At 43.8% G+C, this 13397-nt stretch overlaps 1 protein-coding gene across 1 annotated transcript in view; it reads right to left on the reverse strand.

Moving 5' to 3' along the window:
• Positions 1 to 13397, reverse strand: part of ZDHHC17 (zinc finger DHHC-type palmitoyltransferase 17) — a 91705-nt gene that overhangs the window by 20541 nt on the left and 57767 nt on the right. The window contains exons 11-12 of the mRNA XM_054988684.1: positions 3138 to 3260; positions 1293 to 1355 (exon numbers count right to left, since the gene is read on the reverse strand). Of these exons, the coding sequence (XP_054844659.1) occupies positions 1293 to 1355; positions 3138 to 3260 (186 nt within the window). The remainder of the gene's footprint in view (positions 1 to 1292; positions 1356 to 3137; positions 3261 to 13397) is intronic.

A 13397-nucleotide genomic window follows, 5' to 3' on the forward strand; every position in this document is an offset into this window, starting at 1 on the left:
AAGCTGCTATTAGATCCTCTGGGTAAAACAGAGACGTTCAGATGCTGCAGCTTCCACCACTGAATTCTCATCAGCTGGAAGGAGGGCCATTTATTTAATGTAGGGAAAAGACTCCGGAGGAAAGCTTTCAAATCACCTCCCACAGAGACCTTTCTCTGAACTTCAAAGGAAATATACAAAATGCTAATCAATTCTTTTTTTAAAAAAGGGAAGAACCTAGTCACTACTCTTCAACATCATGTCTAGTTAGTCTTTAAGGTGGCACAAGACTTCTGCTTATTTCTGCTGTAGAAAACTGACACAGCTATCCCTCTGAAGCTACTGTATATAAAGCTGCTGTTTGTACAAGTACATTAGAGCAAAGCTCTAAGGACACAGTATTAAATTCTGTTCTTCATCAGTAAACCTGTTTACTTATTTCAAATCCAAGAGAAGAAAACTGTTCAACGTAATACATGGAATGTTCCAAATTCCCCAAGACAGAAGGCAGCCAGTGTAGTGTACCCTGATTATTCCCATCAGTTGTCATTTATTTGGCATCTGATTTTCAAGCTGCCACACTTAAAAGAAAAGCGATCTGTTACGTTAGATGGACAAAATATAGTGACAGGAATGGTCATGGATTTAGAAACATGAGAATAAGGCAAGATAATCTGGTAGCAATGGCTGACACAGTCCATGTGTGGTATGACTCAGAAAAACAACAGAAAGTAAGAGTCACTAGTCAGCACAGAAGTATCTTCCAGGAAACAGATCCAAGCGCAGACATCATAATTTGCTCCATACACAGTTTGAATCTAGCCTACTAGAAGCACCTTCTCCCATTATTCTGATACTTTCCAGGGTTTCTATCATGATACTAAGATACAATTAAACATCCACAAAATTATAATTTTTGTTTACCATGCTTCCCAAATGCATTAGTTAGTGGAGGTGGAATAGAATTATTAAACAAAGAAGTATTATGATTTTACCATTTTAGCCTACAGAAAATAAAGTTCAACATTCCACCAAAAGCTAGTTGTTTCCAGAATTGCTCACAAGAATGCAAGGTTCTAACAGCAATGAGATGGGGACCAATGTTAACTTTTGATTTCTTGCTGCACAGCAGATACTACTTTTTTATCTTCAGCAGAGCAGAACACTCATTTTGTACCGTGTTAGCAGATTCACTTATACTGGGTATGAATATTTGTTCTTCCAATTCGAAAACACACACACTTTATTTTAAAAACAAAACAGGGCATTGAAATTTATAGTTTAATTACATGTAAGCTAAAAAAGCATACTACCAAACAGGTACTGCAGAATATAGTGAGGTCCAGACTTCCTGTCTCTGCAAGTTCTACAATTGTCTGCAGAAAAAGCAAAACCAAAGTATTTAACTTTTTCAGAGCCAGCTTCATACAGGACATTCCCTTTTATAACAGAAAAATTGGTTAGCTTTAAAAAAAGAAGATTATCTTAGAAGACCTTGGCAAGTAAACCAGCCATGCTTTGGTGGTGTCATGTATGCCTGCGATCAGAATTCTGTGCTGATCACAAATGTTTGCTGATATTCTGTGCGCTGTACTGATCATCTGAGTGTGTAAACTGCTAACACGAAATGTACAAGAGAGCCAGTGGGGGTTCTTTGTTATCTGTTGAAGGTATTTACTTTCATTTTTACAGTGAGTGTCCTTGGAGGCAAGCTGCGGGCAGCGAGCGATGTATCTTTTCTCAGAGACTGAGATGATTTCATTCTGTACTATGTCTAGCCTAAACTAATCAGTTCCCATGTAACTCTTTGGGGTTTCCCCGCCAGAATGTTAACGGACCTGAAGGATGGGAAGTTTCCCTATAATTAACACTACCACTTTTTGAATAGTCACTTCTGCCAATGCATTCGTATAGGTCACTTGGACTGTATAGATCTCTAATAAAAGTTACTTCAACCAAAGCACCTGAGTGCTTGCTGTGGGGGACTTGGGGGGTCTACCTGTCAAGGACTGACAGGTAGCCTCCTGTCTGGACTTCTGCAATGCATTGTACCTATAACTGCCCACTAAGAAGCTGCAGGTGGTACAGAATTTTGGGACCCATAGTTTCGTTTCTGTGAACCTCATAGTTCGCAGGATGGATTTATGGGATGCTATCATTTCGCACAGCATGAGTCTTTTGTCAGCAGAAGAGCTTTGTGCATCAGCAGAAGGCTCCTTATGCCAAGGAAAAGTGCTATTACATACTTAGCCCCCTTTTCTTTCATTCCACCTCTTACACTCCGAATGGTCCTGGGTTCTGAAAATCTGAAATGTATCTTCCATATAATATCCCTTTCCCATTGAGGTCTACTGTGGGAGGCCCAGTGAGGTCTCTTTTCTTTGTAGAAGCCAGTTCAGAGGGCTTTTTTAAACACAGTTTTATTGATACTGATGCTGAATCTTTGGAAAACTCTGCCTAGAGAGGCCTAGCTATCTTCCTGCCGTTTAGTAAAAACTAGACTTTTATCTTCTGTAGCCTCCAGCATTCTTGGCCTGCCTGAAGTGGTCAGGAAAGCTCCCACTCTCCTGGCTTTCCACAAACTATGCGAAACTGAATTATTCAAGAGGGTTTTCTACTCCGATTATAAGGCTATGCCATAAGTAATAGCACAAGGAGATGCTTTGGTAGGGACAGGGACTATATTCTATGCGATTGAGTACTGCCTGCTGGTGCAAATATGAGCATACAAGGAATTTTCTGCATTGCTAAACATGCCGCGCAACTTAATTATGCATTGTTTCAGAAAGATTTCCTCACAATGCTTGACTTTATACTTCTTTTCAAATCTTCTGCAACCATACACTATTGTGTCTGTTCACTGAATGTCCTAACTGTGGTTCAGAATTGTACTTTACTCAATGAATGTCCTAGTTGTTAATTATATTGTATTTCACTTGCACTGTGTAATATGCCTTGGATCTCAGTGAGAAAAGCGGACTATAAATAAACAAACAAAATATTTCATACTGTTCTTAATTGGTTATTTTACCGTACAATATTTTAAACATGAAGATTGTAATTACTTAAAAATTAATCTTATACGTCAACAGAAAAATCTTATACTTCAAAAATATCCCAAATAATTTTGTAGTAAAAATATTGTAGGTTTTCCTTACCTTTTTCTTTTGTTCTTCGCTGGCTTTAATTATTCCTGGATCTGATTTCCAGGATTTTCCAAAATTATAGAAAAGTGCAACGCTATTGGCAAGGAATGGAAGGTGGATGAACAAGAAATTTAGATGTATTTAACATTAAGGAATTTAAAGCATGAGAACATTTTCAAAAATTCCATTCCTATTCTTAATAATGCTCTGAAATAAACACAGAAGGCCTTTTCAGTACACTTTTATATTGTACTTGATATATTTCACAGAGTCTATACTAAATGTTACAAGACAGAATTATTTAAAAAAATCATTGGCTAACTTTCTTGTGTCTATTATCTCCTTTTGATTTATTTTCAAAGGTCTAAATTTAATAATTCTTTACAATATTTTCTAACAGCAACTTTCCAAATGTCTAAACATTAATATTTTTTCACTGTTTATGTCTCCAGGGGATTGAAACTACGGTGAAGCCAGGAGAGGATAATTTTAGCCATATAAGTGAATTGACAGAAACAAAATGATTTCTTGAAAAAAAATTAAGATTCATTTCCATTAAAACAGATTAACTGAATTAATCTCTTTATCTAGTAAAGAATGTATAGGAATAAATATGCTAATTATCTAAAACTTCTAATGTACTATACTCTTCTAATGTACTATACTTCTAATGTACTATAATCTGTATGCAGTAAAGCATCTACCTTTCCATACAAAATTTGTTTTCAAAGTATAATTACCTAAAAGAACAAGAACTGTATCAAGGAAAGATACAGAGAAAAAGAGGTGCTCAGGTCACATTTGTTCTATTCCATCTCTATTACTCAGGCAAGGAACCATAGTGGGGCCCCCAGAGTTGGTGGTAAGAATAACAGTGGATTTCCAACTGTATTTCAGGTATCTGTCTGGGGTTCCTTAGAATTTTTTTTCAGGGGCTATTCCACTAGAGGATCAGTGACAGTGGGCAAGCATCTCTGAGACATACTGTGCTTCCATGATCTATCTTCCCTTGCATTAGTCAATCATATGAGCCAGAAAGTTGAAAACTTCGGAACAACAAAATAAATTTTCACAAGTGGGGAACCTGCAAGTACTTGCAAAAGGCATCTCATTTTCCTCCATATCCTCCTCTGTTCCTCCTCCTGGCCACTCCCATATCCTCACTTTTCTCTACTTCCTTCTCTCCTTCCCATCACGCTATGTTTTATCTGCTCCCCATCTTCAGCTATATTTATGTACATATATTATGTACCCCACTTTTCTCCACAACCGGGATTCCAAAGAAGCTCGCATCATTCTCCTTTCCTCTATTTTATTCTCAAAATAACCCAGTGAAGTAGATTAGATTGAGAAGTGATTGATCTAAAGTCACCCAGCCACTTCCACAACAGAGTAGAGATTCAAATCTGGTCCTTCAAGTTCCTAATCTGGGACTCTAACCACTACACGAAATTGGCTTTCAGCTCTCCCTCCTTTCCTTCCTTGGCAATCTATCTCTGTGAAAAGTCTAGCCAAGTTGCAGAAGTCGTATAGTAGCAAGTTGCTCATGGAGTTGTGTGGTGGCCACCATCATGCCTGGCCAAGTTGTGAGGAGGTTGCCTCTGGGTCTAGGTGAGCTGTATGTCATCAAGTTGTAGCTACTGTCACACCTGGGTGAGTCACACAAATTGCATGGTAGCAGGTTGCCTGGTGGTTGCTGTTGTGTCTGGCCCCAATGAGCCTTCCATCCAGGGCAGGAGGGAGAGGAACAGAGGTAAACTGGAAGGTCAAAATAGCCCTGAAAAGGTCCTCCTCCCTGCCTTTTACTGACAGAACCCAAAGTTTGAACACTGGTAATACTGTTGTGCTTGCATACCAACCTTCAACATGATCTCTTTTCTTAAAGGTAACAGGTGCTGCTTCTATTATTTGGAGGGCATTTAGCCCCCCACCTTTAAAAAAAAGATTTAATATTTTTCTGCAAACCTGAAACTTTTCTCAGGTTTGTAGAAAGACCTGTCCTGTCTGTTCATGGGTCCAGTCTCTGGATTTAAGAATCCACAGATGAAGCCACATTGAGAATTAGATATGATGAAAAGTGGGGGACCTACAAGGACTTAGGAGGACATCTCATTTTCTCCTTCCCCACTATTTCCTCTTTTCCTTCCCTAAAAGCCCCCACAGCATTTCTGCTTTTCTTTTCTGAAGAACAGAACTCTGCCTCATGAAAGCTTATACCCTGAAAATCTTGTTGGTTTCTAAGGTGCCACTGGACTCAAATCCCCTTTTTTGCTTCTTCTTACACCCCAGCCAACCTACTTTTTATCTACCCCCGCCTTCAGCTTTCCTTCTTTCCCTCACCCTGGCAGTGAGGATATGAGAAGGACTTGTGGGGGGTTCACTTGTTCTTTCCCTCCTCCTAGCTACCCCATATCCTCTCATCCTTTCTCATTCAATACCTGGAGTGTAATTTATTGTGCTTAGGTAAATTTAAAGTAAAAGCTAGTTATATTTTGACAGATTTAACTACTTCCTATAAACTGCAGCTGCAATGGTTTCACTGGCATGTTTTTGCTTCTAGTACTAAAAACTTACAAAAATACCAACAGGTTTTCTGCCACCGAAATCTGCCAACAGGTTTTCTGCCACCTAAATCTGCTTAACCAAAGCCCTATTTTAAATGGGAGTGGATACAAATATGTTAAATTAACAGAAATTCTGGAGCAGATGTGCAAGCATTTTCCAGCTGATCAGGAATAAGTTCCATGAAGCTAGAAGGTTTGAAAACCAAAACTTGGCGTACAAGATCTTAAACATACATATACATACATACGTGTGTGTGTAATATGTGTGTGTGTGATATAAGTATTGAAATGTACTTGATACTGATTACATTAATCTCATACTGTGTAATCCACCTCAAGTCTCAGTGAGAAAGGCAGGCTATAAATGACATAAATAAAATAAATAGCTGAAACGTTAACTTCTATAGTACTCCACCAGGTTTAGGTGCAAGCATACCACTCGTCTTGACCACTTTAAGTTTTTAAATGTCCTAACATAGAGATGTCCGAGTCTGAAAAAACACATTTTTAAAAAACATGCCATGACTCACTCCCAAGTGCTAACCCATGTCTAGATTTCTAAAAGAAGATAGCATATATCTTCTAGTATATATTGTTTATTTTAATTGTCTTCTGCACTACATTGTTTCCAAAATCTGCTGCTTAGTTACAACTTGGACTATGTGCTCCTATGGCTGAAATCTGCAGACAGGCAAGCCAAACAAACAAAGAGAAGATTCCATGGGTTTTGTCCTGTTTCCATCTCCCTATTTTTAGCCTTCTAGATAAGACAATGATATATATGTATTTATCCCTGTGAAAAGAAAAGGGCACGTCTAAGTCACTTGCTTACACTGAAACAATCACAGGCAAATAAAATGACTAGAAATGATAAAAAAAAACCCTCTTCTCTCTCTCTTTTGAGGGCAGATCAGATGGAAAGTTGCAGTGGAGGTTTTTGACAAATGCTGAATTCTTCCAAGCAAGTTTTATATGCCTGAAATTTAGAGAAAGCTCCTCTTCCAGATGTGTTCTCAAACCTATGGTTGGCAGACATAGTAGAAAACAAATAGGCGCAATTCTTAGGAAAACGGCCCCTTGGATACTCACCGAGAAGGGTCCTTCTCCTCTGAGGACAGGAGGACATCTTGGGTGTTTCCCACCATCCAATCGGGGAGGCAGGAAGTTAAACTTTCTTCCTCTTCCTTTGGTGTATGTGGGACCACCCTCTCTCCTCAGTTCGGGTGAATCCCCTCAGCAGTATACCTTCTCTCTATCCCTAAGCTATCGGAACAAAACTGTCACTCTTAGGGTGATGAAAAAGGACACAGTTAACAAACAAACACGAGAACACCAACTGCTAACGACAACGGTCGAAATTAGTAAAGCAAGAAGAACACAACAGCAGTTCGCACCGCTGAACAGTAGAGGCACACATATATATATAGCACGTAACACAGTATTGGCACAGGACGGACGAGGATCCTGGGAGGGCAAGATGTCCTCCTGTCCTCAGAGGAGAAGGACCCTTCTCGGTGAGTATCCAAGGGGCCGTTCTCCCTCTGAGGCGGAGGACATCTTGGGTGCTCCCAAAGCAGTTCTCTATATCCTGGGTGGGATGGATCCTTCGTCCTCAATTACGTGTTGAAGTACCGTATGGCCGAAAGCTGCATCGGCCGAGGCATATGTGTGTAGGTGATAATGTTTGATAAAGGTAGAGGACGAAGACCACGTGGCAGCTTTACAGATGTCCTCTATTGAAGTATTTTTTCTGAGGGCCGCGTTAGTGGCCGCGCTCCTTGCAGAATGTGCCGTGATCCCCGTCGGGACTTCCCTTTTCATGGCTTTATATGCCTCTTGAATGCAGGACTTTATACTATAAGCAATTGCAGCAGACGACATTCGGTGGCCCAACTTAGGGCGTGAGATGTTAACGAAGAGTGAATCCGATAGGCGTATCGATTCAGTCCTGATTATGTACGTCTTGAGGACCCGTCTCACGTCGAGGTTATGCCATTCCCTCTCCTTGGCATGAGTGGGATTCGGACAGAAGGATGGGAGATTGATCTCCTGAGACCTGTGGAATTTTGAATATGCCTTGGGAAGGAAGGTTGGATCTGTTCGAAGAACCACCTTGTCCTTGTGAAAGATGCACAATTCTGGACGAATTGATAGGGCACTCATCTCCGAGATACGGCGCGCCGAGGTGATGGCCACGAGGAATATGGTCTTCAATTTCAGCCATCGTAGCTGAATATCTCTAACGGGTTCAAATGGAGGCCTCGTGAGCGCCGACAACACCACGTTCAGCCGCCATGTCGGAAACCTGTGTACAGTTGGCGGGTTCAGCAGGGTAGCTCCTCTGAGGAATCTGTGAACATGAGGATGTGAGGATAGTGGAATTCCTTCCAGCACCGGTAGGACCGTGCCTATAGCAGCAACCTGCTTCTTCAGCGTAGCAGGACGTAGTCCCCTGTCCAGCCCTTCCTGTAGAAAACCCAAAACAGTAGTTTTGGATGGTAGAATAGGGTCAATTTTCTTACGCCTGCACCAGTGAGTGAAGGCTTTCCATGTCGAGTTATAGATCCTGATAGTGGATCTCTTTCTGGATGCCAGTAGAGTAGTTATTATCTCTGCTGGGTAGCCCTCTAACAGGAAGCGTCTCCGTTCAATTTCCATCCGGTCAGGGACCACCACGCCGGCCTGGGGTGCCATATGGGTCCCTGTTGTAGCAAATCCGGTTGAATCGGAAGTTTGAGAGGAGGTGCTACGGACATGCGTTGTAGAGTGGCAAACCATGGTCTTCTTGGCCACCAGGGTGCGATCAGAACTAATGTCGCTCGCTGTTCCCTCAGCTTCCTCAGGAGCTTTGGAATTGTTGGAAGTGGAGGAAAGGCGTACAGGAGCCCTGCTGGCCACTGAGAGTGGAGTGCGTCCGTCCCCTCTGCTCGAGGATGGTAATACCGGGAAAGGAATCTCGGTAGTTGATTGTTTAGATGGGAGGCGAACAGGTCCGCCTCCGGTTGTCCGAAATGTTCTGCTACCTGTAGGAAGACCTCTCTCTTCAGGGCCCACTCCTCCGGATGAAGAGCTTGTCTGCTCAACCAGTCTGCTTGGACGTTGAGAACTCCTCTGATGTGTTCTGCCTGTACAGACTGTAGGTTGATTTCTGCCCAGCCGATGATCTTGTTGGCTTCCCGTTGCAGACGTGAAGACTTGGTTCCCCCTTGTTTGTTGATGTATGCCTTCGCTGAAATGTTGTCCGTTCGTATCAGAACGTGGTTGTGGGCTATCCGGTTTCTGAAGAATTTCAGGGCTAGGAGGATCGCCCTCATTTCCAGCACGTTGATTGGCAGTTTTCTTTCTACGTCGGTCCATTCCCCCTGGGCTGGATGGCCCTCCAGGGTCGCTCCCCAACCGAGCAGGCTGGCGTCTGTGAAAATCTGTACCAGACGATGGGACAGGAAACTCTTGCCTTGGCGTAGGTTGCTCTCTATGGTCCACCATCGCATGCTTTCCCTGACCGGTAGAGGGAGCTGAATCTTGCGGTTGACTTTGTGTGCTATTTGCAGTTGGAAAGGTCGAAGTGCTGATTGTAGGGGCCGGAGATGGTAACGACCCCAGTAAATGGCTTCTGAGTGGGCTACCAGTAGACCCATAAATTTGGATAGGTCCATAAGCGATGATGATGGTTGCCTGATTACATCTAAAGCTAACCGGATGAGCTTCTTCCTCTTCTCCTTTGGGAGGAACAAGGAGCCCTTCTTGGTGTCGAGTATGAGCCCCAGGCGTTCTAGTCATTGTGAGGGCTGTAGAGAGCACTTTGATTTGTTGATTAGGAAGCCATGCTTCTCCAGGACCCGAATGACAAATGTTGTTTGCTTGATTGAGGCTTCCAGTGAAGGAGACCTTATAAGAATGTCGTCCAGGTAGGGATGCAGTTGGTATCCCCTCTCCCTGAGCCAGACTATGGGTATCACTAGTAGTTTGGTAAATACCCTTGGAGCCGTTGCCAGCCCAAAGGGCATCGCTCTGAACTGGAGGTGAATGTCTTTTACACAGAACCTTAGAAATCTTCGGTGAGCCGGAGCGATAGGCACGTGTAGGTACGCCTCCGTCAGGTCTATTGACGTTAGAAATTCGTCTTGTTGCAATGCTTCTGCGATGGATCGAAGTGTTTCCATGCGGAACCTCTTTAACTTGATAAACTTGTTCACGTACTTGAGGTCCAGGATGGACCTCCAGTCGCCGTTTCTTTTGGGTACTGTAAAGAAGATTGAATAAAATCCCTGCCCCCTTTCCTTCTCGGGGACAGGTTCGACAGCTGCTATCTTCAGTAGATGTTGTATGGCCTGAACTGTGATGTTCCTCTTGTGAGGGTCTTTCTTGAATGGCGATATGAGGAATCGCTCCGGAGGGAAGGTAGCGAATTCTATCGCGTAGCCTTTGGAGACAATCTCTAATGCCCAGGCATCCGCCTTGGACTCTGCCCAGGTTTGCTGGAACCTGAGCAGTCTTCCCCCCACTGGAGCGTCTTGCCAGTCAGGGCCTCTGCCCTTTGTCCTCGGCGTCCTGCCTGCCACCACGGAATCCCTGCTGTTTGGTGAATTTTGGATGAAAAGAGCCTCTGCGTGCTTGAGTTCGAGGAGGTGCCCAGTTGCGCCTATGATCCTGTCTGCTTCTGGGTAATGTGTGGTGAGATCTGAAAGGTTGATAGCCGAGGAACCTTCTCTCTGGCCTTTTGAGGGATTTTGGAAGTGACTTCTTTTTGTCTTTAGTCTCAACTAGGATCTTCTCTAGCTGTTCCCCAAAGAGTTTGCCGCCCTGGAAGGGATAGGACATCAGGATCAGTTTGGCTTGAAGGTCAGCCTGCCAAACCTGCAGCCACAACATGCGCCTTGCCGCGGCGGAAGATGCCATAGCTCTAGAAGTCATGGATAGTGAATCCAATGTAGCGTCAGCCGTGAACGTGCAGGCTTTGAGTATTCTGTTGGCTCCTTCCAATAGCCTACTGTTGCTCTGAGGTAGCAGCTGAATCAGCCTTCTGGTCCACACGACAGCTGCCCTAGATACCACGGAGGCTATGGCAGAGGCCTTTATGGACGTGGCCATGGCCTCGTGTGCTCGCTTTAAGACCGCCTCGCCTTTCTTGTCGAGACCATCTTTAATCATGCCTTGTCCATCCTCTGCAAGGAGGCCTTGAGACTGGAGTGCTGCCACTGGTGCATCTATGATCGGCACCTGCAAGAGCTCATCAGCAAAATTAGGCATTGCATATAGCTTTTTCATGATATTGGGGACCTGCTTGGTGGCCGCTGGCAGTGACCATTCGGCTTTAAGTTGCCGTTCAAAGAAGTCTGGGAAGGGGAACACCCTGGGATTGTTATCAGTCCTGGGGAAAAATTCCCTATTCCCCTTTGGCCTTGACTTGGCCCCCCGTGTGGCAGTTTCTTCCTCCTCCCTCTTTTCTGACTCGTTCAGATCCAGTGCTGACAGCGTCTTGGACAATAAGTAATTGTAGTCATCCATTTGGAACAGCCTAGGAGATGGATCGGAGGACAGTGAGGCTGGCTCTTGTTCCTCCTCTGAGAGAAAATCCCCCTCGTCAGAGTCCTCATCGACTGAGGAGTCCCCCTCTACCCATCTGGGTGTTTTACCCTGCTGTTTCTTGGCTGCCTTAGTGGGCCAGGCTGTGGGTCTGTTGTCCTGTCCCTGGGAAGTGCCTGGGACCGTGGCAGGCATGGTAGGGGAGGGATCTGGGCCCCCGGTTTGGCAGATGGACCAAAGCTCTTTTCTTAGGGACCATCTGATTGCCGCCAGCATATCAGGGGGTAGATTAGGAGGAGAGTCACTTACGTATTCCTCCTGAGTGCCAGAAGTGGAGCCCTGTATCAGGAAAGGTGTAGAAGGCCGCGTCTCTCCAGCCGGGAGGTTGGTAACCGCGGCGGTGCGATTTGGCGGGGAAAACGGCCGCTGCGGCTGTTCCCGCCGAGACAGGGCTCCTCGCAGCCGCACTAGTTGTTGCGTCTTGATGTTGCTGTGCGGCTGCGCCCGGCACCGTCTGCGACAGACGGGGCCGTTTTTTGGCGGGCTGTTTTTCCCCTGCGTGCACTCTTCTGCCGGGGGGCCGAGCAAGCCTCTGAGGCGAGTCGGACCCGGCCGGGCGTGTTCCCGCCGTCGGAAGGACGGTCTCCGGGGAACAGCCCTCAGCCCTTTCTAGAAACGAGTCTTCGGAGTCGGATGACCCACACGTCTGTCCCTCCATTCCTCTTCAAGTTCAGAAGATAATTTTTCCTCTCTTTCTCTCTATTTTTTTTTTAAATATATATATATATATACAGAAAGACTAGAGAGGGACAGTAGAGGACAGACAAAGGAAAAAAGCGTACTAGGACTGAAGAGATACAAGAGAAATAACAATCAGGGTAGCTAAGCTATTCTAATGAGTACTGCTCTCCCCTGAGGCAGGAAAAGAACTGAGGAGAGAGGGTGGTCCCACATACACCAAAGGAAGAGGAAGAAAGTTTAACTTCCTGCCTCCCCGATTGGATGGTGGGAAACACCCAAGATGTCCTCCGCCTCAGAGGGAGAAGGTCCAATTCTCAGGAAGTCACAGAAGCTTGAGACTCCCACCAGAATCCTATAAGGGCAAACTAATGCTAATTCTTCTGCTGCCACGCCCTGTTCTTTCAACTACACATGTATTTAGACTATTCTATCCCGATTTAGGGATTCCCCCTTCCTCCACATCTCTGTCATATCCAATTAGTCACTTAAATAACTGTCAGAGAAATCACAAGCAGAATTACCCTAGTCTAAGCCCACTGAAATCAAAGATCTTAGACTGGAGTAACTACTTAGGCTTGCAATGTGTGTCTCCCCTCCTGCTTGTTTTGTCAAAGTAAAACCACTGAGCATGTTCTGGGGCACAGCAAAAGTTTCACCATCTTCAGTGGATCCCAGTTTTACAAACAAATGTTTACCTAATTTAAATGAAATTTATCCTATTTCAAAATACTGCCTTCAGATATGATTGCAAACTTATTCATTATGTTTAATACATGCAGACCCAGAATAATTTTTATGGATTGTATATTTTCTCCTACTTTTTGTTCCATTCCACACAAAGAAAACCAGGCTAAAAAGGGCTTTTCCTTCTTTATTTTATCATCTACTACCATCCTTCTTGCGTTCTTGCCCATTCCAATCAAGGAGATTCATGTATGAAAGCAGTTTCAAATATGTATCACCTACTGGATCAACCTAAATCCTATGTATGTTGAAATGCATATTGGATGGGAATGTGAATCTGTAAGAAATGCAGATAGCCTGGATCTGACCCCACAACCCTTTAAATGTGAATTCTCTGATCTTTGTAGCTAAACGATTGGTGAATTGGAAAGAGAAGACAGAGAATTGGCTTTGGGACTCTTGTCTGGAGATGGTGCTTGGGGTAGTCTCAATCAAGTGTATTCAGAATATCACATTACCACAGGCAACACATCTAAAAAAAATAGGCATGTTTTCATGCTCTTAAATCCAACCATTTTGTAATATGGAAGAGACAAGATCCTCAGAAGGAAAGTCTGACTACATCATTTCTCAACACAAAAATGATTATCAGAGGACATTCATGTGTATTTTAAGACCACATCTGGTCATCCTAACTTTATAAAAAAAACGTGGCCCACATAGATCACTTCAACTGAACAACCACATTTGTTCATAA

Source organism: Eublepharis macularius, chromosome 9 (genome assembly GCF_028583425.1).
Source record: "Eublepharis macularius isolate TG4126 chromosome 9, MPM_Emac_v1.0, whole genome shotgun sequence".
Taxonomy (NCBI): domain Eukaryota; kingdom Metazoa; phylum Chordata; class Lepidosauria; order Squamata; family Eublepharidae; genus Eublepharis; species Eublepharis macularius.